Genomic DNA, 27335 nt, shown 5'->3' on the forward strand with positions numbered 1-27335 from the left:
TGACAACCACCTGTTGAATGGAGATGGTTTTTCCTATCCAGAAAATCTTGTCTGTCAAGTATTTTCTTATCTAACATCCAGTAATGTCAACTGGAAGGTTTGACTCTTTGTGACAACCAGTTTCCAGCCTGCTAAACTACCCTATAGCAAGATATTCAGTCCACATTTTAGTTAACCTCTCACTCTGACCTCTCTCTTTTCATGGGAGGGAAAAGAAGAATTTTCCCTTACAGGGATCAACACATTACCACAACTAAAAAAAAATGTTTTCTTCTGTCCACCACTAGGATGTGACTGAAGTGGAGCTGGCAGAAGAGCAGGCCAAGCAGGAGGATCAGATACTCAAGTAAGTTACACACAACATTATAATAAAAATATAAAACATTGATCAAATGTCGTCATTCAGCCCTCCATCCTCCGTCTGAAGTGGTGGACAAACACAGTCTCTCCTCCTCTTTTTGTTGGATGTCAGAGATGCTGCAAGAATCAGTCAGACCCAGATCTGACCTGCTGTCTGTCGCCTGATTAATGTTCAGAGACTGTTAGGCTAAGGTGGACCTCATGAGTCACAGGTCAGGGCAGTATTTGTGCTCTGCTATTCTGATCAGCATGAGGAAATTTCAGGTCTCAGATAATTGATTATGTATGTTTTAATGTAATGTATGTAGATGTATGAATGACTTGTTATTGAGAGAAGCTGGGATTTTAATTTGCTCCTACAGCTGAGGCAACATCATTACGAAGTTTGTTCTAAACAAAACAAAGCGTGACTTTCCTTCCTTCCTTCTGCTAATAATTAACTTCGTTTTTGTGTTGAGCTGATGGACGAGACCATTGCGTATTGACAAAACTCTTTTTACGTGAGACGGAAAAGTTTATGTACATTTGACTTTGCATATTTATGGGAAAGCCGTATTATACCAGAGCTGAACCCCCCTGAGGTAAGTAGGATTGTTAACTGTTGTAAATGTGTATTATGCAATGCTCCATCAAATCCAGTAAATGTGTTTGTAACCATCTTCTAGTAATAAAAGTATAGTAGAGTATTTTCAGTAAACATTAAGGATCATTATTCAGATGTTTTAAAAAATGGCTTTCTTGTGTCTGAAGGCAGCAGGAGTTGTCCAACTTGCTCCATGAGAAGAAATATCTGAAGGCTCTGGGCCTCGCTATCTCTCTGGACCAGCCTCACACTGTGCTCACAGTTATCAAAGGTACTTTATGCGAAAACTTTATCCAACTGGACCTTTTACCGGCTGGTTGCATTTCACCATTCACCATTTTCATGCTACATCAATTCTTAATTTATTGTGTTTGTTCTGCTTCATATATTATATTTTCCCCGTACACAATCCATCTCTGTTTTTCATATTTTCACCTGCACTTATCTTGATAAATGGCCGTCTCCTCAGTCTGTCATTGCTCTCATTGTGGATGGCTTCTCAGTTTAAGAGTTGAGTCACGCGGCTATTGATGCGTGCACCGCCAGCATTTGCCTTTCCCTTTAGTCCTGTCCCTTGACATAGAAGAAAAAGCATGTCAAGTGACATTTTGTTAATCTGAGGCTGAAGAGAACATCATGTACCATCATTCTGTGGGAGCTCAAATACAGTTGTCAGAAGACAAAGACTGTTTATATTGTACTGTGTACTGTGGTAAACCCTCTGAACTTGTATAGACCGTAAAAATGGGTGTATAAGACGCACCTTTTAACGCAATTTTTTTTTCCATTTAAAATTGGTGTGCGCCTTATACACCCGGGTGCCCTATACAGCAGTAAAATGCAGAGAGGTTGGATCTGGATATGATTATCGGTATGCAAAAGGCTGTCCACACTAAGAATGATAACTATAAAAAATAACAAAAATAACGATGTGAGAATCCACATTTATGAACTATAACTCCCAATAAACACTGGTGTCAAGCACCTCCAGGCGTGTTCACAGGCGGCTGCTGATTCAGTATGTTGATCGTAAGTATTATGGGACACTAGTTTGGGTGAGCAGCAGATGTTGAAGCACGATATCCAAAAGCACACTGGCAGGGACAGCACAGATCTGAAACCTAAACAGAGGGTGATTTGTTTGACTCTGGGACTGACACATAGTCTGAGGACAGTGAGCTTGGTGAGCCTTACAGTAACTCGGGTGTAATACTTGCGCACAGCAACAGCTCTAATGAAGAGTTTTTGGGACTCGAGTAAGCATACAGCTACACACTGTATAAAATATATAAAGTTACCGTGTTTAATTGAAACTCAGCCTAACATGAACCCGGTCTGAGTTAATATACCGGTCCAGTTCAGTTAATCAAATCATTATCAGACCATCAACCCCCCACACTGTTTCAGGTGTAATATGTGTGTGTTTTGATTGTGTTTCAAATAAAAGTAATTTGAAAAAGTTTTGGAGTAACTTTTATAAACATATGTGTTTATAAATGAATAAATACTGGTGCATTCATATAAACCAGTTTTAGAAAAGCATTTTTCCCAGCATGACACCTCGACAACTATCTGCAGTACTGTGGTAGTGCAGTAATGTAATCATGTGAATATATTGTTAAAGACTAACTCAGAAAAAGTCTCATTAACATGCTTCCATTATTGTACATGGACAACATATGATCATCTATGATGACTGTGAATTGGGTTATAAGTAATCTACATGTGATGACAATGTGTTGTGATTACTACAAACATAACATGGACAAATATGCATCGTCCATGTTACTCCCTTTACTGTTTACTCTTTTGTTTTTTGATGAGTTGCTCTCTGTTGTTTTTAGCAATCCGTGAGGTGGAGGATAGCCACAAGCTGCTGGAGAAGACAGTGCTGAAACTTCGCGTGGATCAGAAAGGTAACAGTCAAAAATCCTTACTGAAATAACTTGAAGATATTGAACAGTTTAAATTAATAATGTTCTAAAAGTGATGACAAGTTGAAGTTCAGATTAATCTCTGAAAGAAATTACTTTAAAGAAAAAGTTTTTGTTTTTAAACACTCACAGGAAATGACTCACTTTCAAACACAATACTGGCACGGTTTCAGATTATTCTTCAACCTGTTGTCGCAAAAATGTCCTGCAGTGAAGCAAGTAATTATGACGATGTCTTTTCTTACCTTCCCTCCTTTTTCCACCCTGTCACGGCCTTGGCCTCACTCAGAGTCACTCCTGAGGTACTGCGCGGTGTGGAACATGAATGCCAGGAACTGTTTGAACGCCCAGGCTGTCCTCCAGGTGTTCCTCACACACCTGCCACCCGAGGAGCTGCTACAATACCAGGGCGCCCGCACACACCTTGAGGGACTCATCCCATACACAGGTCAGCACTGGCCGTGTGTGTGTGTGTGTGTGTGTGTGTGTGTGTGTGTGTGTGTGTGTGTGTGTGTGTGTGTGTGTGTGTGTGTGTGTGTGTGTGTGTGTGTGTGTGTGTGTGTGTGTGTGTGTGTGTGTGTTTGTAAAATCAATGTTATAGGCCCAAATGACTGTAAAACACCAACAATATAGTGAATAAGTGAATGTGAAAGCAACGCCGCTCCTTAGACATTAAATTAATTCATCATTAAGAAAAATAACAATCGTCATGCCAGCCATCATGGCCAGGAATAAAATACGGAATATTACAAAAGAATAATTAATTGGGATTGCAATGGCAAAGGCTAAAACTTGAGCAAATGCCAAAAAAGCAGATGATACTATGGTGGAAACAACAATTATTGTAATTGCAATTGCTGTTGGTGTTCTTTCACACAGACAATGAGAACAGAAAGAAAAACATTCTAACCTCTTTTGATAGATAGGCATAGAGTCAAAGTTTGTTTTTTCTTTCAAGATTCTGGCAACAATGTTTTGACTATAGCATGTGGAGAACTGGAGAAACAGGAAAGTCTCACCACGAGAAACAGTATACAAGAATATACTATTATAAAGGCTAATTGGATGTAAGAATGGGAGTATTGTAATGAAGTAAACCTATTAGTCCTCACACCATTAACTGGTCCCCCTTGCTCTGCTTCTTGATAACTATATAAAACCATCTGAACTGAGTCTTCCTCTTTTATCCCCCACAGAGAGACACATGCAGAGGATTGGCAATCTCCTGCAGAAGTCCATGTTCCTGAACTACATGTGGCAGAAGATGAGAGTGGCCGGAGCACCATCAGGGTGAGAGAGGCTTAGGCGTGCCACAGTGCAAACTACTGAGCAGAGCAGAGAGTGCATTCAGAGTTTTGTGTTCTGGACTACTTTATCTTTTCTGCTCTGTAACTAAACTTTGCCTTACAATCAGTCCCAGTGTCAATTTGGTCAAACATTACATAAAGATTCCGATCTCATCAAGGCCTTCTGCATCAATAGTTGTGTTTCTGTCTCATGGGAATCAAGGAAATGGAAACGGTGAAGTGTTTCCTCCTGAACAGCATTCTCGGCTTCAACCCAAACATACTGCCACATTTTTCTATGCCTACGTGCCAGTGACAGCCATGGCCAGAGGCATTATAATTTCGGGTTGTTCGAATTTGCTTGTCATAGGTCACTGTGACCCCACTAAACACTTTCTCGGCCATAACTAAAAAATTCATACACTGATAGCAAACAGGACAAAATGATGAAGTGATGACATTTTATATCCGATAGGTCAATTTCACTGTGGCATCATAATGTCCTGTCCCACTTTTCTGGCCATTATTCATCACCATAACAGAGACATTTCACTGTTGGGCTGTTGAGTGTAGTGGCAGGTCAAACCGATACCATGCAAGATACTGTGAACAGACAAGTTTCACATCATAAGCCTTAAATGTAAGAGATTTGCAACATGTATGATACACTTTAATGTATTTGTAATATACAAAATTGCACATAGTGTTTCAACTTGTATAGTATTTCATTTTGTTTAAAGTTAAATTTTAGATGTATCTGTTATTATACTGTATGTCAGATGCTTTTTCAGTTTTATGAATCTCTATCATTATATCTTCTATAGCATGGGCCAAGATGAAGAAATGGATACCACCCCGTTTGAGGAGAGCCAGCCTCTATTTATGATTGACAAGGGGAAAGAAAAGGGCAGCAGTGGGGAGAAACAAGACGGAGATGACAGCGATAGCGGACAAGATGAAGATCCAAATTGCCCCATCAAGGAGGAGGAAGAGGACGACGACGAGGTCAGCGCCACCAAGAAAGCCTCCACCAACATCAGGCAAGCGGAAAACGGAAAACATGCTAAAACAAATGGCAACCACCACTCTGAAAGTGAGGAGAGTTCAGACGAGGAAGATCAAGAAGAGAGGGATCAAATGACGGTAAAAGCAGTGAAATGTCTTCCAGATTCTTCCACGCCACAGTGCCAGACATTGACCAGCTGACGGATCACCGAGCTGAACACTCCTGGAGTAAAAATCCCAGGGCGTCTTCTTATCTCGGACCATTAACTGGAGCGACGCACTTAATGCGTGACAATGTTGAGGGATGCAGAGAAACAGGTGTGGAATTATACATGTGCATTCCCCTCTGAGCAGCTTTCAATCTTGTGCCAACACCCAACATGTGCACCAGTACTTCCATTCAGACTCAAAATCTTCAAAATCTGAAGCTTAATCACCTGGATTTTCAGACAAAATGGGCAGTAGGGGAGGAAGGACAGATAGTAAGAAAGTAAAGACTGAAGGAAGAAAGATCAACATTCAGGCAATCAGTCAGGACCATCTTCCCCTACAGCAGATACCAGCACCCATTGTCTACTTCTGCAATGTTGCATAGTCCTGATCTACCGGCTCTACCACAACAACACAAAAGGTTCCTTATATAAGCAAGAATTTTTTTTTAATGTCGTGACTACAAATGTTTATAAAATAAAAATGTGGATAAAAATGTGTTGTTTTATTTCTAATATAAAGTGATACAGCATTTTTAAACTTGTCTAAGCAGCAACAGTGTTTAAAATACAATCCATCAATCACTCACATGCAAAGTGATGGCTCTAAAAAAAAAAAAAAGACATGACAGTTCAGCGGAAACATGGTAAATAAAAATCCCTGTAGCACTTTGGTTTCCTCATAGTTCAGTAAAGCTCAGGTAGAACTTGAAGTGTAATCATTTCAATCAAACCAAAGACAGTCAGTTTTGGGAATAAGCAGTTGCACAGTATGATGAGAATTGATCGTAGACTTTATAAGACATTCAAAACTTTGAGGGACGTAAACCAATACAGACAGACAGATTTTTATCTTACAAGAATTTGTGATAGTGACAGTAGAAATATACTGACAGGAAACATGGGCAGTGAGTCGACGGAAGTCAGAATTAAACCATTGCATTAACTAGATGTTTGACAATATATGAAAATAACAATCTAAGACAAATTGACCTATTCATTTTCCTGCTTTTGACCTATCATCCATTGTTACATTTGTAATGTGAAGTTGAATGATGATGACTGAGATGTATTAGAATGGATAACATTGAACCTGAGCTCTTAAAACTCAGTCACAACCAGTAATGTTTAGGTGTGAAATGTACAAAAATGAGTCTGAGTCACTGTCCAAGTTCCCAAAAATGTGTTTATTTGTTCAAAGCTCTACCGTAACACATGAATACACCCAGCACCAGTTTACATTGTATATCCTATTCTGAATTGCATCAATACTGATAATAACACACATCCATATTCTTCAAGCAGAGTTTACAGTAAACATGCTTTGGCACGAAATAAAGCTGCATTTATCAGAAGACCAAATCCATCCATCTTTGTGCACTCAGCACAGTCAAAATGCATATAAGGCACAACAACAGGTTTCCAGTATGGAAAATAAGCAATCATTCAGAAAGGACTGCAAAGACTTGAGTTATCAACGTTTAGTGTATCCTGATCAATCATGTTTATACATAAACTGATTTTGCTGAAATTCTAAATGAAGCCTTTTGTTAATTGTACATTTTCTGCCAGTCTCTCTAACGACCAAACAACATGAACAACACTCTTTCAGAACTCTTTCACATTTCTATTTTTCTAATTTGACAAATACATTTTAAATTTCAGCACAACATCCAGGCATACACAAATATATCCCTCCAAAATGCCCTCTGTCCTTCCTGTTTCACCCCCCTCTGTCCACTGTCTTCATAAAAAGTTACCCAAAAGTACAGAATAAATAGCAGCAATAATCAAACAACATAGACATTGTTTAGTGAACCAAGTATGTAGTTTATAATAATGTGGAACATATGAGTACATCTTTAGTTTAAAAAAAGATGAAGTGAGAGTAGTTAAAGCGTGTTAAGAGTAGAGACTTTATCGACTCAGTATCTCAGTTGGTGATGGAGATGGAGAACCTCTGGCCGCATTCTTGCGGGTGATGGTGGTGCATCGGGTGAGGATGTCCTGGGCCCGAGGTCTGGGGGGCACTTTGGGTGTGGTGGGGCCCTTATAGAGGTTGGGGTCAGACACACTGGGAAGCATTTTCCCCTCTCTGCCAGTTGTAGGGCTGAGGTGGTTGCCCCCCATGGGTGGAGGCGTGTGGCTGAGACGCAGGCGTTCATCGTTGGCACCGAGGCTAAGGTTGACGAATGAGCTTGCTGAGGAGGAACTGAGGTCATCACTGAGGCTGAAGTCACTGTCACTCATAAAGCTGTCGTCGTCTGTTGGCAAGTTCCACTCTTGCTCCTGCTCCTGCTCCTCTCCATCCATCTCCACCTTGATCATGGGTGGAGGAGCATTCTTTTTAGTGGGGGGTTTGGTGTCAGCTCTGGCAGCAGAGGATGAGGTGCTCAGTGGGGGTTTCTCAGACAGGACGCTAAGGGAATGTGACCTTTGCATGCCGGGTTGGAGCGTGTTGGGTGAGGTGGGGCTGGCAGGTGGCAGCAGCAGGTTGCCTTGAGAGCGGCTGAGCTGCTGGGACTGTGGTGTCAGGAGGGAGGAGGGCGAAGAGGCGCGATTATGTTGATGTTGGGCTGTCATGCGGATATGAGGGTAGTTGTAGGGCTGCAGGTACATAGTGGGGATGTAACCTACTTTACCGTTGTAGCTGTGGAGAGCAGAGAATGTAGCGTTGAAATCTGGATGGTTTTACAGGTGGTACAAATGATGTATCAGGTTGGTTTAGGTTAAGTTAGATTTAGGTTAATACGTATTTGTTAAGTTTGTAAAATAAATAATAATCATCAAGTAGTAATACATCTTAATACATTAGAGTCTTGACAATCCTTTGACTGACAGAAAATTGTTAGTGTTCAATGTATAGTTTTGTGTGTCAACTTATATATTTGCATTCTGGTATTATACAGGAAACATAGCCATTAAAGAGTTTCAAAGAAACAATCAAATATACTAACATGGAGTTTGACACACAAAACTACACACTCGAGTATTTCCTGTCAATGAACTGTTAAGAGTATTTGCAAATTAAACACCATGTACGATCTCAAATCCCTTATTTCTGTTTTTTCTTAAGATTTGACCCAAATTGCACAAACCCCTCAGTAAAATGTCCTAGTAACTAATTGTTATATACCAGGAAATATCTCTGAAAATTGAAAGAAGAGTGAAAGAGACTATAGAATTAAAGGACCTGAAAATAAAGCATTACCAACAGCTGTTTGATAACAAATTCTAAAAAAAGTTGTCAAGCTGCAGGCTATCACACAGCCAGGGTTACATTTTTTGTGTTATATCAAGATACTGGCTCTTAGGCTTCAAGTTGCAGGAAGTTGCTTCCAAAGGAATGTGAAGACCATGTGCTCAAACATTGTCTGGTATTCAGTCTTGATGGACACAACAATAGATGATTCATTGTGTTTACATTGTCTGTTCTCACCAATTGACCAGAAACCAATCCTAACAGAGGCTAAATTGTATGCCTTTGAATTTACAGGGTTATTTTCTTATGCTGATAAGAAATGGCTTCCATTTCAATTTGTCTTCTCAAAAAATCTGTATGTACTGATCATTATTTTTCTATTACTTTACTATCATCAGTGCAGATATAAGAAAAATATATAGGTAAGACATTTGAGCCAAAAGTCAAAGGTGTACCTGATGAGCCACCAGCCGTTCTCAGACTGCTGCAGGACTTCCACCACTGTGCCAATGTTTACAGTTATTTCATCATCTTTAGTGGCTTTGTAGCTCTTGACTGCAGTGTACAGCATGCCTGAGGGTAAAAAAGACATCTTTAAATACATGCAGCATCTTGACAAACTTTCATCCACTAAAGCAATAAGCTACTGCATGCACTACCTATGTAAACACATGCTGATATGTCTTAAGAAGCAGTTTAATAGAAAGCGTATTTAGTGAGGCACCTCTTTCAGGAGTTCCATCCACGTAATCTCCTTCGCCATCATCGTCATCATCATCAGCCTTCTCCAGGTAGGGGGCAGGAAACCAGGCCATGCGTTTGTCTTCACTCTCCACAAGCCACCACCCTGAACCAACACAACCACATCACACAGGCGCTGTAGTGTATTTTGGGGGCTGATGAAACTATTTCAACCTCACTGAAGCTTATTCGCTCACCTGCTTTGTCTTTGATGAGTACGTCCACTTTCTCGTCCATAGCCACTTTGAAAGGTTTGTTCTTGGTGTCTTTGGTCTCATACGCGGCCACACACCTGTATGTCTCTGTGACAAATGGCTGGGTCACGTTGCCACCGTTGCCGTGTCCCGCATTGCCACTGGTGTTGTCGTCTGAGAGCATGATCATGATGCTGAGGATGCGAGACACAGGTTAGGTTAGTACAGAGTTATGGCATGTATTTTCTTCTATTTTGTGCTCCTTTATCCACATCTGGTTGTCTTGTTTCACCCTTGGCATAACTAGGCAACCACTTAGGACCCCTGTCTTTTCTGCCTCCCTGATACACACAACTTTTTTCTTCCTTCAATAGTCTACTAAGTTGTTTCTAAACCTCCAGGTGTACATCAGCATTTAACACAACACTGCTTATATTAAGGAAGGAATGTACATTTCAAAAAACACCTTCCTTGATTCCAATATTCTTAAAGTACATTTTTGGAAGGTTAAAAATCCACTTCAAAGCTCATAACTTAAAATATTTTATGTTTACAGTAAAATACATTATATAATAGAGATAATAGTGCAGTGTTTATCCTGGGCCCCGTTTTTCAAGTTTTGCCACAATGTCGAGCTAAACATGTTAGTCCTGTGCAGCTACAACCTTTTGAGCAACAATTAAAGCTTTTGTTTTAAAGGTGCACTATGTAAGATTTGGCCAGCTGTACCAAACAAATGGGAGCATATTGCCAGAAAGTGCATTTGGGGTTCGTGGGGATGGCTCCATGGATGTACTGTAAGAGCTTGATACCAAGCCGAAAATGGTGCCCAGTCAGGCTAATAGAAGTTGCTTGGCTGGCGCATGCACCAAAAAAAGTTACTAGCTTCCAGCACACTGAATCTGTGCGGTACTGTTCCTCCTACTGGCTCCGCCTGCAAATATCCCGTGAATTTACATTGTGATGACATCATGGACTTCGCAACTACTTTCTCCTCTTGAAGAAAGTTTTACAAATATAAAACATCCATGAAAAAGAATCCTAATGGAAAGAGTCACAATTAACCTTACAGACTGGGCTGCAGGCACTGGCGGACTGTACACCGAGACAATTCCTGATGGCCTGATAGTCGTTCTGGTCTGACTTGAACAGTCAACTTCACCAGCAACAATACAGTGAGCAAGAAAGAGTTGCCAGATGCCTGGACCAATCAAATCCATTTAAATGGTGATGACAAAAAAAACCAAAACCACTGTCTCTGTCTCTGCTGTACAGAGGGTTCAGCTCCGCCCCCTCTGAGACAGAGGCCGGTGAGTCAGATCAATGAAATGTTATTTTCTGATTGTTATTTTCACAGCGGCTACATTCAAGAGCACAAATAAAATTCCGCCCACACCTCCACTCAACCCTACAGCTCCACCTCAAACCTCAGGTGGTCCACCTCACACCTGTGTGCTGTTTAAAACACAGCAGCAGCATTATACTGCTTTAGTTGGTTATGTTTTAAAAAGTCTTAATGAGAGATGTTCTTTATTTACATCTGTACAATAAATCAACTCTAAACCTGATCCACTTCTAAGACATCTGGACATTTTTTATTGATAAGCAAAGACAGTTAGTTTAGTTATTTAAAGAAACACAATGCAAACTTGAAACAAAGTGGAAAAAAGATATTTACTGAAAAATGTCAAAATGTTGTTTTATATGTTCCTCAGAAATGAACTAGCTGAACTGATAATCACGTCTGCTTTCTTTGTTTCAGAGCTAAAATATGGACATTAGTTGTTTTTTTGATGGTTTGTTTGGAACATTTATTAACTGTTAAAATGTATTTCCTGTGCTCTGTGGGTGTGTCATCATCATTCATATCTATACAACCTATTTGTGTTATATAGGATTCTTGCAATTTACTTTTATTTCATTGGCAATATGTTATAAAACATAATAATTAAAATAACTTTATCATAATATATATCATATCTGCATGAGATGATTGGCCTGGAATGGAATCAAATTCCTGGCCTGAATTATTGTCCCAGTCCGTCACTGGCTGCAGGGGTATTTTTTGCCCAGTGGTCATCTCGAGTGACTACTGGGCAAAATTGGAAGCAAGGCTGAGCAGTGGAGCAAAACTCAAAACGTACCCAGTTAAATGTGTGCGTGTTTTTTTTGTTTAGGCCTACCTGTTCTTGGAAAACTCGGGCTGGAGGTCCTGGTCTTTGGGGTGGAAGAACTTGATAAGGTCTGCGGACTGACCGACTCCCGGGTCGCAGCTCAGAAGTTCGTTACAATATGTCTGCAAATGCTTGAGGCGCACCATTGATTTGGCGGGCACTTTCTTCTGTCTGTCGCGCTTCCTTCTCCCTAAACGCACACATGACACTTGAAGTCAGAATCCAAAACAGCCTTTGTCTAACTCACTTTACACAAATTGAAGGTGGGAAGTACGCACGACATACTTGGGAATTTGGGAATGATTCTGTCGGATTTCCTCAACTTGCTCGTGGATGGGAACGCTTTCTTCATTTCTTTCTGTAATAAAGAGAAGTTGAGTAAGGGTAACGACCAGGGGCGATTTTAGGATCAGACCTTTAAGGGGGCTCAGCACCAAGTGAGATGTTAACATACAATGCTATGCACGTGTTCAACTGCTAAATTACTAATTTCACTGGATAACATAAATTACAACAAGAAATATTAATACATATAGCCTAGCGATTAATAGTGTATAATAATAATGGTTCAGAATAAACAATCACATATTTCTACAGAGAGGACACTCAGATAGTTAATGATCACTGAGGGAAACACAATATTAATGACAGAACTACCCAAAGTACATTAAACCTGTTAAAATAAAACCATTTGAACCTGTAGCATAATTGTTTGTCCCGTCTCTAACAGACGGGCTCGCAAAGTCATATAAAATATGTTTTTAAAAATAAAAAATAATTTTACTGTTAGGGGTGCTGAGATCAAATTTAGGGGTGCTTGAGCACCTCTAAAAAGGCTCTTAAATCACCGCTGGTAACGACTTATTATTAAAAACTTAAAAGACATAATCGCTGCTGTCCAGTGCCTCATAGTCAAAGTCATCTGAGTTGAAGCTTTTGGCATATTTGTAAAAAGGCTGACATTTGCCCTGGTAAGAGTTCATTAAATACTGGTCAGATAAAAACCTAAACCTAAACACCTGCATGTGAAAGACATAAATGTACACTTAATTTGTGGGGGGTTGATACTTACGTGCATTATCTTGAAATCCCGAAAACTTCTGTAAACTACAATGTCGTTTTGGTCTGACCAAAGTACGGAGGTCATGTACATCTAGAAAAGGAAAATGCATAGGTTATTACACCGTCGGAAAGCACATGACAGTGAAATTAAATGACAGAGGCGAATGTCCATCTGCGCTTACCTTTTTCTTCCCCTTGAGCATTACTCCGATTAAACTGACGCTGATGGGAAAACGCTGGTTCTCCATGGTAATAAAAAAAAGGCCAAAGAAAAGATGCAGACAGCGTGTTGAGTAGTAGTAGCCTCGCCCAGGTTTGATCCAGGATGCTCTGCAGGTGAATTTTTATTTCCTCCAACGGCGCAGGTGTGGCTTTGAGTGTGACGTGGACAGGTGGAAAATATTTTAGTTACAGAAAAGTCCGGCATTGCTCCAAAATCATGTAACTCTTATTTCACAACCAGGTCCAAGTCTTTGTTCGGCTTGATACAACTTTGTGGAATTTGTGGAAATGATTAGTGTGGCTGTGTTCCAATTTTCCTTCAAAAAAGTATTCCTAATTCTCTTTGTCAATCTCTCTCTCTCTCTCTCTCTCTCTCTCTCTCTCTCTCTCTCTCTCTCTCTCTCTCTCTCTCTCTCTCTCTCTCTCTCTCTCTCTCTCTCTCTCACACACACACACACACGCACACACACACACACCATGGTCAATTTCGGGGACATTACATAGACTAACAATAAATTCCTGGAGATTTACCCTAAACTTAACCATCACCACTACATGTCTAAACCGGACCTTTACCATAACCTTTACCACTGAGTCACACATCAGCTTTTTCTCAAGGGGAAACGTGGCTTTTGTCCCAAATTGGACAAGTCTACCCCAAACTGGTCCTGAGCTTGAAATTTGTCCCCAAAAGTAGCTCATGACAGACCACACACACACACACACACACACACACACACACACACACACACACACACACACACACACACACACACACACACACACACACACACACACACACACACACACACACACACCAAGGCTGAGTCCCGTTGCTCACAGTTGGTGCAGAACAGCATTAGGTTCTCACAGTCATCAGACATAATGACAGCTTTGTATGACAGAGAGGGTCATCTCACAAGTCAAGTGGAAATAGATTTTTATCTTGTCATGCCACAACCTGGATGAGGGCATATTGTTTTATGTCCTCATCCAGGTGAATAAATGTTCCCTCCTGTCTCTAGCCCTGGCACATACACCAAACATAAGCCATATTTATTGATAATTTACTGTCTTTGTTTATTTTCTGTTAGGAATGGTTCAATAATCAGCTTTGCAATGCAACTCTCAAAATATAATACTTGTTCCTAAAGAACAGTCTCATATACAAATGCCACATCAATGAGTGTCTAAAAAAAGGAAACCCTGTTTGCTGGGATCTTCTTATCATTTATGAAAAAGTGCATGACTAAAAGCTTCACCATAAAAAGGTGAAGCTTTGTTTGGAGCTTTGTGAGTTAGGTTTGGAGTCTGGGGCATGTGGTCAAGGGAGAAAAGGAGTGAAATTGTTTGTGGTCCGCTACTGACATCTAGTGCTGACTGCTGTGATGTTTGGTTTAACTCCTGCACAGAACACCTGTCTCAATTTTACCAGTGGTGGGTGCATGAGTTCAACTGTCTGGACTAAGATAAAATAAAAAACAATGTGTATGAAATAGTTCACTTTTTATTTCTCCTCACACAGGACACTCATTTAGATTTATCATACAGCATCATTTTTTGGATGGATCTTTCTATATCGGTTGCATTCAAACTTTTTAATGACACTCTAAAATAAACATTTCTTACATTGCACATTTTGTTGTTTTCTGTTACATGATTAATGATGAAGCAGATTATCTTGAAGTCATATGGAACATTTCCCATTCAGATACTATTCATGGGTTTTAAAAAAAAAAAAAAAAAAAAAAGGAGAGAAAAAACACAGCATGAACAGTATTCCCACAACCCATCAAGCCTACTTGTCATGTTGCAGACTGGCAAGCCATGTAAAGTCTGTAAGCAACAAAGACGCAGGCAAACTTTTATATAAACTATTTCCAAAAGAATCCCCCCAGAGTGGGACAGAAGGTTCTGTCATGATTTTGTACTGTTTCTCCCACGGAAATATACCAAAGATTTCTTTCTAATGAAACATGACTAATCTAACCACTTAAGGGAAATGGGAGACTTGCGTTTAAAATTGTAAGGCAGCAGGTTTTTCCTAGAGTATCATCCTACTTAACACTTAATAAGCCACAAGGTGCTTTTAATACAATTCTCCATTAAGGGCAGAACAATAAAATACAATGACAATGTTATGAAGCTCTGTGTTACGTCCAACTGTTGTGCCTTCATTTTAAAGTTATAAGAGACATTAACTGCCACATTTAGCCACTTCTAAACATGGAAATCATGTAGAAAGGATGAAAATGATCAAGAGCAAACTGTAACTGAAGAAAAATATATTCTACTAGGATCAACATTCATCACACTGCATTGTTTTCGTTGCATTACACATCAACTTTTCTTGTCACTTAAACTCTGTGTGCCCTTGAGGTGCGTGTACCGACATCTCTATTCTGCTGCCATTTGTCGTCACCTCTTATGCGACTGAAATGCTGAAAGAGCTCATCTTTTGAACTGGAATGTGCTGTCACATCTGAGTTTCACATGCTGGTTGACGCAATAACATAAACCTTCTTATTAATTCCACGATTCTTTATCCTTCTTGTGCATTTTAACTAAGGGTCACTCTTGATTAAAAATAAATAAATAAATCACTCTGAAAGAGAAATAATCTGAAAATAAGTTAGTGAGTAGTGATAGAAACCCTAGCTATTAGTGACCTTTGGCTTGCATAGAAAAACAATTATGTTAAGCCATTTCCAGACTTTTTGTTGTGTTTAGAGGATCTTCTGAAGCAGCAGCGGCGTGGAAATGATTGGTTATCAATGAACTGTTCAGTGGTCAACATTGCCGCAATCCTAACTCAGGCCATTTCAACTCTATCACATTCAGCTGTTGGTTTTCAGTTAAAATGCATATTGCCTGATTGTACCATCCCTGATCAACAGACCATGTCTTACAGAACTTGCATAAAAAGTAGATCACTGCTCATCATTGCTTCTGTTTCAACATTTTGGCAAGGCCCCCCTTCTATCTTACTCTGCATCCATCACTACGGGGCATCAAAGAGTTATTGCAAAGATACTTGTATTAAGAAGAAATAAATTACGCTTTACTTAACAAAACTCTTTATACTCTCTTTTAAAAAGAGTACCATATTTTCTTTTGTAACTCTTAACTAAAAAGGCAAAATAATTATGTTTCCACTGAAGGAAAACAGGAATCTTTTTGATGTTCAACTAAAGGGTTGTAGATCCTATAAGAGCACCAAGAATCCAGATAGTACAAAATAAAAATAAAAAACAGGCCAAAAAAAAGATAAATTAAAAAAATCAAAAAATTAAATCCCAGGCAAACATCAGTTCTACAGCAACTGTGAGACCTGCCCATCTGGCACTAATCTTTGTCTTCTTTTCAACTCTTCTGTCTCTCTGGGCCATCTTTCTTTCTGTCTACCAGAAGAGTGACGAGTGACCACACGTTTATTTCCTTGCAGCGAGGAAAACGGGTCAGCTCCAATCTTGACATCAAAGGGCTATCCGTCGTTCACGTCCCATTTAACAGCTGGGCAGGTTGAACTGTCCCCTCCTTGACTCAATGCGTTCATGTGTGTTTGTCACCGAAATTCATAAATGGGCATACTGTGCTCTGGAACATGGTTTAGGTTTAGGGACTGGTACCTGAATTTACAAAAAAAAAAAGAAGAAGTGATATCAGCATGAAAAACAAGTGCTAATGTGACAATAAAAATCACTGAACTTGGTTTGTAATGTTGGTGGTTACCATTCTGAGCTCCTGTGGTAATAGTAGCCCTCAATAGTGGCTGTAGACTTCTGGAAGCAGATGTAATAGAAGCCTGCGAAGGAGGCACCACTGATGTCTTTGATAGTGTGGTCTGGAACCAGAAACTGCTCCTTAGGATACAGAAAAAAAACGGGGAAAAAACCAGCAGAGGTCAGAGTTATAAGCTAATGAGTAGGAAAAGAGATGATGGTTCAAAGTAAGAGAATGTACTAACCTTCCACCTCATGAAGACATAATCGCTGCTGTCCAGTGCCTCGTAGTCAAAGTCATCTGAGTTGAAGCTTTTGGCATATTTGTAAAAAGGCTGAAATTTGCCCTGGTAAGAGTTCATTAAATACTGGTCAGATAATAGAAACTAGGGAGATGATTATAAAACAAAATTCTTCAAATGTCTACTTGCGTAGAAAATAATTTTCCTTAATGAAAGCATTTAAAAAGTTGATAGGGGCTTTAAAGCGTGACAGGTGCTTTTCTTGCCCTGCTCATGTGTTGTTATTCTAAAAATAGCCAAACAAAATTTGAAAAGATCAGACATAATTCTGCATAACTTAGCATTCTTTCTGGAGGACATAAATCAGACACACAGTTAGCTGCAGGCGACAGGCACATACTGCAATTTGGGTGAACTTAAACTTCCAATATTTCTAATCAAGTTGAGCAATAACTTTTACTGTTGTCTCATGGTATGCACATCACAGTTATTCAAACTGTATGGACATTTGACACAAGCAGCTAAAAACATGCATACAACATTAAACAAATGTCCCAGGAATACACAAATAATGTTTTGTCAAATTTGTGCATTGTGATTGATTGATCCTTGATAAATAGCTCTTACTACATCAAAGCAAAATAACAGAAATAAGACATACCCAGTGCTTTCTGTCCACATCCTCATCTGCGTCCCACTTCCTTGTTAAAAAGGGTCTCTTTCGACTGATAATTTCACCAGCAAAGAATGTTGTGAGAGTGGGATACTCCTGTTTGCACGGAGGGAAGGAAAAGTAGTGAAAACGTTCATCCAGAGTGTATGTGTGCAGATTATCATTGCTTTTCTGAATTAAAATTGCTTCTGCTCTGACAACCTGTCAAATTTAGATTTCCTGGATGACTCATATGTTGTGCAGCAGGCTGTGAACTATGCATCAGCAGAAAAATTACAGTAAATAATGCAGCCCTAATGTCTCATTTAAAAATAGCATTCCCCCAAGCCCTGAATATGTGTTGATATCTTGATAGACCTGTGCAGCTTATGTAAATAGTTGAGTTGTACATCAAACATCAAAGAGAATCAGCATAATTTTGCTTCAGTTAAAACTTGACTCAATACTTCTGCAGAGGGACAAAGACAACCTGGCAAAGTGTCACTCGTTTTTCACTCCACTCCTTCACAGCTAAAATGTACTACAGGATACTGCTGACCTTTTCACTTCCATGTGTTGCATAATGTAATGGATATACAGTTGACAGCAGACTGTAGACCAAATGCATCACATGCTCTCCGTCTTATCTGTGTCACAATTCGGCCAAAATCGAGCAAGTGGGAACCAGTTTGTGATCAGTCTTTGACAGAATAAAGGTCAGTCTAACTGCATCTGGCCTAGTTTGGAAAGCTTACCTCAGTTAGGCCTTTGATCTTCAAGTATCCACACAAATATGAGTCCTCCACAGTCACATGCTGTCCAAGATAAACACATGTAGGGAACACATAGTTATATATCTCAAATGGCCTGAAAGCACATGTGTAAAAAATGTTCTCCTTCTTCTTAATTGGGAGGAAAATGGCAGTCTGATAGTGTACAAGAAGCTGTGTAAACAGAAATATTAAACCTTATGAAGAATGCATGCTGGCAAGGATTATACAGTCTGTTGACACTCCTCTCAAACTCAACGCTAGTAGAGTAATGCCATTAATTTAGATAGCTAACAGCTAGTTGCGCATAATGCTAATGTGTTTAGGTATCACGTGCTGCATAATAGGTGACAAAATTGCTTAATTGTGGTCCAGATTTAAAATAGGAGAAACATAGAAAATGAGGTCAGCGCGTTAAGTGCTGTTGTTGTATGACCATATAAAGCTAAGCGAGCTAACGTCAGCTAGCTAGCAAGTTAGCAACTCAGCATATCTGCAAACAACAAGAAACAAACTTGTATGTCAGGAATAAATGTACCTGCAGGACAACCTCAACATCGTAGGAGTTGCCTTTGCTCTTCTGGTAACCACGAAACTGCGAGCCGCTGTAGAGCAATGAGGTGGCTACCCCTGGTTGGTGGGTATTGATCGGGGCAGGGGGCGTAAGAGAAGCCGAGGACAGGCAGGCCGAGCCGGTGGTACTGCAGCACTCTGCTCGGACAGGCATGATGAGCGCTAACGTGTCACCGTCAGCTACCGTCATGAACTTTGTGTCTGAGCACAACACAGCTGGAGAGACTGGGGTTACTGGCAGAGGACGGTTTGCCAGCTGCATACAATGCCCCAGAGTCCGAAATTTCGGCCAAATCTACAGCACTGGTTCTCGTATGGGCTAGTAAACAGGGACTCTGCAACGTCTCATGTGAGAAATCAGCTACCCTAAATGTCATTGGCTGAAAATGATCGAGCAACACTACTATTGGATAATGGACGGAAATGCATTCTGGGAGTTGTATTTCTTCTGAAACTACACTTCACCATCGTCAACAGTGCAATGTTTTGGCGCTTATTTAATAAACTTGTTTTACTTTTAAATGCAGTGCTTGACATTTTAATAAAATTGTGTCTTTTTTTGTTGCAAAATATGTATTCACAATGCCATACTTCTTTAGTATCTGTTGTTAAATATGCCCAAATTCTATGGTGAACTTTGGAAACAATTCCTCAGAATTTGAGTACTTCGGCTAAAATAACGACAGAGGAAATTTGACACATACATGACCTGTTTTGAGTAAGCTTTGGCTTTTACAGGCTGTACAGCATCATTTTATCTTATTGATTTGAGGATTCTAACAGTGAAAGATAATAGCCTAGATGGGGGAATGATTTGATGGATGGAAATTCATATTTTGTTGTGTTTGTTTTAAGATGTAATAATTATAAAGCGTCTGTATGAAAAAGTACCCTTATTCATCCAGTCTTTTACAACACATTTTATAGTTTAATTCAACTGAGTCAATTAGTATAAAAATGAAAGACTTTCTGTGTGTATCTAAAGGTGTACAGGACAGTATTTTTACCTACACACTGCATGTAAATTTGTCAGTCTTATGGACAAGCACACATCTGCTGCTGCTGCTGCTGACAGACATGGCCCAAGACAGGTCAGAGACAGGACAGCCTTGCTGAAGGAGTGCAAGAAAACAAACATACTCCCAGCATTATCTATAGGATGCCCTGAAATGAGCCCTTTTGAAAAGCAAAGTTGAAAATGAGCAGCTGGTGTCAGAAAATATTTGTCTCAGAAAGCAGATAGACTCTGGTCTCCACTTTGTTTATGTCAAGGAATGACATGGACAGCCTGGTGAAGATGGTTGAGTCCACCAGAGCCAGTTAAAAAAAAGACAAGTTGGCCAGAAAGATCAAAGATAAAGCGAAAGAAATCTGCTCTTTAAAGGAAAGCCTGTGCCTACAAGAAATGGAGCCCAAAAGGGTCACAAAATACTGGAAGGCAGAGTATGACCAGCTCAGTGAGATGGAGGAGGCAGCTGCAGAGCTGAAAACTATGAAAGAGAACTTGGAGACTCTATGGGAGGAGATGGAGAAGAGTGTGATCCAGATCTCCATTGAAAAGGACAAAGAGCAGTGGAGCCACAAAGAAATTCAAATGGAGCAGGAGATGACGTGCCCGATTTTGAAAAATGTTGTACTTCAGGTGCACCACGTCACCTGATCATTTTGATTTAAATGATACGTTGTTGGCAAGCTTGTCACTTTTCCGGAGGTCACGTTGATGGTAGATAGAGAGAATACACAGATGAAAAAGCAAGAAAAGAAAGCAAAGAAACAGAAAAGAGGCTGAAGAAGCAGGGGAAGGAGAATGAGAAGTGAGAGAGGAAAGAGAAAGCAGAAGGTGACAGGAAGGAGAAGGGGAACCTGAAGAGAGAAAAGAAAGAGATGAAGAAGAAGGAAAAGGAGATGGAGAAAGCAAAGAGAGAGGAAAGGTCACCCTCATTTCTACCTTCAACCCCTACACCCTTACCCCCTTATCCTCTACCCTCTTCCTTCTTAGCCCCTACAACCTATACACATCCCTTTACCCCTATCTATGTCTGTTTCTGTCTTTGTGAAAACTTTCATAACAGAATTTAACATGTTACCCAGACAACTTGACAGCAAATTTCCATGTATTTACTCTGTTAAACCTTCTGAAAACTGAAGAGGACCCTTCACTTTCACCTTCACACTGTATGACGAGATCACAGAGCCTGGAGGCTTTACTGCAGCTTTACTTCATATAGCAGAGATATAACGCCCTCTACTGATTAAGGCTTATTACTTCATCAAAGAAGATGCAGATTTAATTGAAGAAACAAGTGTAGTGCCTTTTCAGAATGGGCTGATTGTTTGGTTTCCAGACACAATGCATAGAAAAATGTATACGGTTGATGTTAGGTGTGAATGAGTATATAACCCAACAACATGAAAGAAACTTTTTCCATATTATTTCAGAATTTTTTTATTGGGTATGGAAAATATAGAAAAAGAAAATAAGGAATATGTTTACTCGGACACTATTGAATTTGTCACTGTTGTTTGTACAGGTTTTAAAAATGTTCCTTTTCCATTTTTTTGTACTTGTACTGTCTCACTGATACTACTGGAGCTCTTCTAACTGCTCCCTCAAATAGTCCATATATCGGTGGATGCCTGAGATGCGCATGCGGCTCCGCTTAAGTTCTTTGTCTTGAATCTGTAAATGAAGATATAAAAGACAAAAAGCAAACAATTACAAATCTGTGAAACAAAGAGGCGAGGAGAAATAAACCAGGACACCTTGTTTTGATGTAATTTCAGCTTCCTACCCCTTTAACGAGGGCCACTTTCCAGGCATTGACACATGTAACCAACCGAGTCTCTCGGTCATTGATCTTCATCAGGTGGTTATCGTGGCCGGAGGTCAGTGCATCCATCACGGTGTCTTTGTCTGTAAACAGCTACACAGAGAAACACAGGTGAGAAATATGTCATATCCAAACCACACTGTTGTTGCAGGTTATTCGCTATCATCAACATTCACTTTAGACTGCTATTATTCTGCTAAACTCTGGTATTCATTTATTTATTAACCTTTTATAAATGTAGTACAATCACACCCTACACAGTCATTTTCAAGTATCCCACTTTAAACAGAGCAGAACTGAGAGAGAAATGCTAATCAACATTTGCGATTATGTCTCAAGGATTCCATGGTAACTGTGTTGTATCATATTTTGAATAGCCAGTTTGGTCTCAAAGGGGTAACACTTACCATTCTAACATCATCTGGCATGCCCTCTGTGCTGCCCTTGGCTACTTTCTCCAGAGTGGCTACAGCAATCTCTCTCACCTTCTCATTATAGTTATCTTCCAGATCTCGACATTGGGCAAATGTATGATTGTGTCAAGGAAAGTCTTAAAGCCCCTTTCTGCTTGAAAATATGTTTTTCTCCTTGTTTATACAGTGTTTCCCTGTGCAGAATTATGTATGTTAAGTGTTGACAATGGAAGGCTGTTTCCACATTCATCTGCTGAAAGTGGAAAGTTTGTCTGTGCTCACTGATAATCTCATTTTAGTGATCGGGCTATAAACAGGATTTATGACATTACAACTATTTTGAAATCCAATCCTGGTCCAATATTCAATTTGACTTGTACACTATGAAGATTGTTTGTCTGTTTTATTTCTCCTCTTGTGTCTGATTCCTGCTTTTAGTGTGATTTTTGATCCAGCACCTGTGAACGTTTCATTGGATGTGCCACATCTTGTTGTCCCAATATTGAATTTACAAGAATGATGAGAAAACTTAAAGCTTCGACAGGTGCTGAAGTGCATATTCATAGATTTTGGCATTTTTAATGAGAGAGAAGGATTACATTATATTTTAAGGATTTTAAAGTCATAATTATACTTTTTTTGTGGAAAAAAACTTATCAGACACACATTATTGTTCTGAGAAGAGTATTTTTATGTCTTAATACATCTCAGGAGGGAATCTTTAATTAGATGACTGATCATTTTGCACCTAAACTCTGCATGTGTCACTTTGTATTTTCCAAATGCTTATATTTAAACACAACTAGATTACTGACAAAAATGAAAATGAATTGTATTTCAATTCAAGTTGGATTTAAAGAAATGTATTTCCCTAGGTGAGGGGGATCAAGTGTGGGTAAGGTACAGTAAGCCTATAATAGAAATAGTTCTGCCTGGACAACCAGTATTATTGGAAATAATTCAGAGCTCTTAGGCAGATGCACGGTCAAATAAAGGATATATCCCTTGAGCTGTTTCACTGAAGCTCCCAACCATTTCTGAGATGTTGATGTCAAACTTTTTGGTGATATCCTGAAATGAATATGCAGGAATACTGTGAGGAAATGTCAAAATAAAGCACAGTAAAAGAGTGTTTATATATAATATATAATATATAATATATAATATATAATATATAATATATAATATATAATATATAATATACAGTACAGAAGGTATACACACACCTACCTCCAGCTGGCTGACCAGCTGAAAATCCAGCATGGTAAGGTTGTTACAGAGTAGGTTGATTTCATCATTGCATTGATTGACCTTGAGCTTCAGTAGTTCTGGTTCTGTTAAGTGCTGCATCTCTTCTAATCTCTAGAAAGGTGTCATCAGGGGAGATTATATTAATCAATAATACACAACAGGCCTGTTCCAAGTAAAATATTTACTGACTTGTTTGGATACATTTCAATGACAATGACCCAGAGCAAGTAGTTTAGTCTTTCTAAAACAGTATTTATGGTCCTCATAGCTCACCTCTTTGTTTTGCTGCTCAAAGTTTACCAATATTTGTGATGCTTTGTGCTGGTAGTGCGGCACAGCTTCAGAGTGACCACTGAAGAAGGAGTTCACCTCTGTTTGTCTCCGCTTATGCTCAGCCAGGCCTATTTCAAATAGCTGCATACACAGCTCCACCATTTGATGCTCAAACGTAAGACTAGGGTCAAGGAATTCCTGGCATGATTTCAGCTGATTTTTTTTGGTCATCAAATACACACGAATATGGATTAGAAAGTCACGGCAGCAAAGGATATGCGTGAAGCAGAGTAGCCACTCCTGGCAGGTGGTGTAGTTTGTCTGCCTCTAGATCATCTTTGAGCATGTCTTTAAACAGATAAGACCCATTCAAGAACTCCACAAATGCATCCTGTAAAAAAGATCAAACTGAAGTGACACAGCATGTATAAAAGCTTAGTGGACTGCGTTACCAAACGTGAATTTTATATTACGTGGTGTAATTGTAGTTCAGCTTCCTGTCTTTGTGTAGCTTCAGCAGCTTGTTGCGCCTGCAAGCCATCACGTTTGATTTTCTCAAGGACGTAGTGGTATTTTATAGATGCCTCCTTTTTCTGCACATAGAACAAACGTGATTTTATTGGTACAAGTTAAGTTATAAATCCCCTGGGGACAATTTCCACAGAAAAAGAAAAAGAGCCATAAAAATGACTTTTGCTTAAAGCCAGAAGACTTACTTCAACACAATTTATACTTACTGTCTTCTCATCAATATATCGGTAGTCTAGGAACTTCATGTTTGGGAAGTAGGCAGTAATGAAAACTTTGAAATCATCCTCCTTAGAGACAGGATTACCACATAGGTTGAGGGTGAAGAGGTTCTTAAACTTCGTGAGATAGAGCACCTTTGAAATGCATTAGATTTACATTAGGTTAAGTGAACAAATGTTACATGTCACTTGCCATATAAATGCAGTATGTTACAGTGTGGCAGATTTATGCAAGGTAATTTTGTTACATTGTCCAACTGTCCGAGGAGGTTGTTTTTAAGGCAGAAAAGAGTTAGACTCTCAAGTGTGTCCATGTTTTCAATCACAGTGATTCGGTTGTTGGACAAATTCAGCACTTCTAGCTTCCGCAGAGACTCCAGACCCTCAATTTTCTCGATGCTATTGAACGACAGATCTTAAAGACACATTAACATTGACTGTCATGATTACTTGGCATTACAGGGCTGCTATTTTAAGCTTTTTGTAGGCCTATCATGCCATGTTGTCTACATGCAACAATCACAAGAATGCGTGAGCAAAAATATAAATACAAAACTTAATCTTACTGAGCCATGTCAGATTAAGCAGACAGTCCAGACCCTCAATCTTCTTTATGAGGTTGTTGTTCAATTCAAGTTTGGTTAAGCATGTGAATTCCCAAAGGTGGTCAATCTTCAGGATGCCTGTGGACAAACAATCCCTTAGCTTAATACCTGAGCCTAATACAAATTCATACACCGAATGAACTTAAAGGATAGGTTCACAGTTTTTGAAGTCTGTCTTAAAACAGTCAGGTACCTGTATGAACGCTAAATGAGGTTTTCCTCACTGTAATCCTTCCTCCTGTTCATACCGACTAATAAAAGATCCCTGCAATGTAAGTGATCCACACTGTGTCCACACAGTCTGTAACGTTGAAAGATATCTACTTAATTTTAATCATTTGGACAACTGAAGCGTCATATTACAGATAAACTTTTAAATTTTTGCAAAGGAGGACTGTGTGAATGTTGGCCCCCATCACTTACAGTGATTTATGAAGGGCGGGATGAAAAACCTTGGCTGTTTTTTCAGTGATCATTTGGGCACCTAACTAAGGTATTCGGGTCTGTGGGACCCATTTTCAGTTTTTAGCTTAAGAAAAATGATACAAATAATAATTTTTTCAAACTAAGATTCATTGGCCTTGGCTCATTTTCTGTGAGGAACATGAATCAGAAAACATTTTCGATGAACCCCCCCCCTGTATACCCCCCTATCACATTTATATCACATATAGGGTCTTCGGGTCCACTGGACCCGGGTCTAGTGAAAGTGTGTAAAAGATCCTGTGCACCCTCATTTTCCTTTCCTCCTCTCTGGGCCTGTGTGAGAGAGAGAGAGAGAGAGAGAGAGAGAGAGAGAGAGAGAGAGAGAGAGAGAGAGAGAGAGAGAGAGAGAGAGAGAGAGAGAGAGAGAGACAGAGAGAGAAGGAGAGAGAGAGAAGGAGAGTGCGGGAACAGGTGCACCCACCTGTTCACGCACAAGGTTGCAAAATTGGAGTACCCAACACTATCTGCACCCACATTCCCACACATTTCACCCTCTGTCTAGTGGGAACCAATCTTGGGGACCTGACACTATAAATAGCTGTGTCAGCGTGGTTCCATACTACAACTGATCAAGATGGCAAAGCGATTCTCTGTTCATACTGCCTTACAATTGATTTTGGAAGAGAGAGAAAGTTTAGATGGCGATGCAGAGGATGAAATTTCAGAGTGTGAAGATCACATCTCTGAAAATTCAGAGTCTGACACTGAGTTGGAAGAGGAGGATGAGCATCAGCCAGCTCAGAAGCTTTTCATTATTCTAGATTGTGGCCAGCAACAAAAAGAAGCACTGTGAAGTGTGTGGACCCACGATGGACAGAAAAACACAATATACATGCACCCAGTGCAAGAAGTACATTTGCAATACACACAGTGAAACTCTGCACCTTTTGTATGGTATAGTCTAGTATGAAAATGGCTGTGTTCAATGGGGCTAATGTGTTGTTCAGACAGATGTTAGGTTACATTTCTAATCAAATTCAAATAAAACACTAGTTTTGGAAAAACGTCCTTAATTTGTACATGTACGTGTTGATTTCTAGTTTTGCCTGCTTTATGATGCATTTTGTTATTTTGTTGCATTTTAATAAAAAAACAAACAACGAGTGACATTTCTATTCATAAATGTGATTTAACAAAGGTAAAGGGAACAAATTTAACATATGTGTTGTTTATATTATTTGCAATTGGGATGAAGTAAAGATCTGCTGAGTATTTTAACAAAAAAAAGTTTGATTATGTTGAATTAAAAGTCCCAAAATGCAATGGGTCCACCAGACCCAGCAGGACTCCCTGTGTAACAAAAAAACGAATACAATATAAGGGTATAAGACCAACTTGAAAAATGTTTTTTCTTACTTCTGAATTGCAGACATAGTGTAGGAATATCATTAAAGGTGACTCCCTCCACCTTGACAGTACGCCCAGCCGCATCTTTAGGACGATTCTTCTCTATTGCTTCCTTCAGGATCTCCTCATCCATCAAAATGGGCTCAAATTTATCAGGACGCTGCTCACTCATCCTGCAGATTCTAGGGTTGGAGGCACACTTGACTTCTCTTTTTCCCTCCGCACAGAGGAGAGAGGAAGGTAAAACTTTGTATTTGGAAAGGAATTTTATTAAGCCAAAGATGATATCACACGACAATGCAAGAAGAAAATTAATAGTGTAGCTATATGGTAACATTAGCTAACGTCATCATAAGATTGAATAATATATTTGCCAGACAATTATCATTAGCGTGAACGTTAACACACTTATACTACCAATCAATGACAGCCTAAAAATCAAGCTACTG

General features: G+C 39.5%; 4 protein-coding genes across 4 annotated transcripts in view; 1 reads left to right on the forward strand and 3 right to left on the reverse strand.

Moving 5' to 3' along the window:
• tbl3 (transducin beta like 3) overlaps window positions 1–5868 on the forward strand; it is an 18177-nt gene extending 12309 nt beyond the window's left edge. The window contains exons 18-23 of the mRNA XM_062438837.1: window positions 288–346; window positions 1111–1214; window positions 2788–2859; window positions 3167–3325; window positions 4074–4167; window positions 4988–5868. Of these exons, the coding sequence (XP_062294821.1) occupies window positions 288–346; window positions 1111–1214; window positions 2788–2859; window positions 3167–3325; window positions 4074–4167; window positions 4988–5369 (870 nt within the window). The 3' untranslated portion in view covers window positions 5370–5868. The remainder of the gene's footprint in view (window positions 1–287; window positions 347–1110; window positions 1215–2787; window positions 2860–3166; window positions 3326–4073; window positions 4168–4987) is intronic.
• A 1426-nt stretch (window positions 5869–7294) lies between these two features.
• noxo1a (NADPH oxidase organizer 1a) lies at window positions 7295–12998 on the reverse strand. Its single transcript, XM_062439176.1, has 8 exons — window positions 12933–12998; window positions 12761–12841; window positions 11967–12046; window positions 11698–11874; window positions 9518–9708; window positions 9304–9426; window positions 9035–9152; window positions 7295–8027 (listed from the first exon to the last, which is right to left on the reverse strand). Exons 1-8 carry the CDS (start codon window positions 12996–12998, stop codon window positions 7295–7297), a joined length of 1569 nt encoding a protein of 522 aa, XP_062295160.1.
• A 1472-nt stretch (window positions 12999–14470) lies between these two features.
• On the reverse strand, window positions 14471–19238 carry gid4 (GID complex subunit 4 homolog). Its single transcript, XM_062439177.1, has 6 exons — window positions 18897–19238; window positions 18344–18403; window positions 17598–17705; window positions 16940–17041; window positions 16705–16835; window positions 14471–16601 (listed from the first exon to the last, which is right to left on the reverse strand). The coding sequence occupies exons 1-6, from the start codon at window positions 19191–19193 to the stop codon at window positions 16538–16540; spliced, it is 762 nt and encodes a 253-aa protein (XP_062295161.1). The 5' UTR covers window positions 19194–19238; the 3' UTR covers window positions 14471–16537.
• A 2277-nt stretch (window positions 19239–21515) lies between these two features.
• drc3 (dynein regulatory complex subunit 3) lies at window positions 21516–27058 on the reverse strand. Its single transcript, XM_062439294.1, has 12 exons — window positions 26896–27058; window positions 25015–25131; window positions 24697–24863; window positions 24437–24583; window positions 24173–24292; window positions 23978–24090; window positions 23700–23874; window positions 23406–23537; window positions 23176–23246; window positions 22170–22290; window positions 21724–21855; window positions 21516–21611 (listed from the first exon to the last, which is right to left on the reverse strand). The coding sequence occupies exons 1-12, from the start codon at window positions 27056–27058 to the stop codon at window positions 21516–21518; spliced, it is 1554 nt and encodes a 517-aa protein (XP_062295278.1).
• Between the last annotated feature and the right edge of the window lie 277 nt (window positions 27059–27335).

Source organism: Scomber scombrus, chromosome 18, assembly GCF_963691925.1.
Source record: "Scomber scombrus chromosome 18, fScoSco1.1, whole genome shotgun sequence".
NCBI lineage: Eukaryota > Metazoa > Chordata > Actinopteri > Scombriformes > Scombridae > Scomber > Scomber scombrus.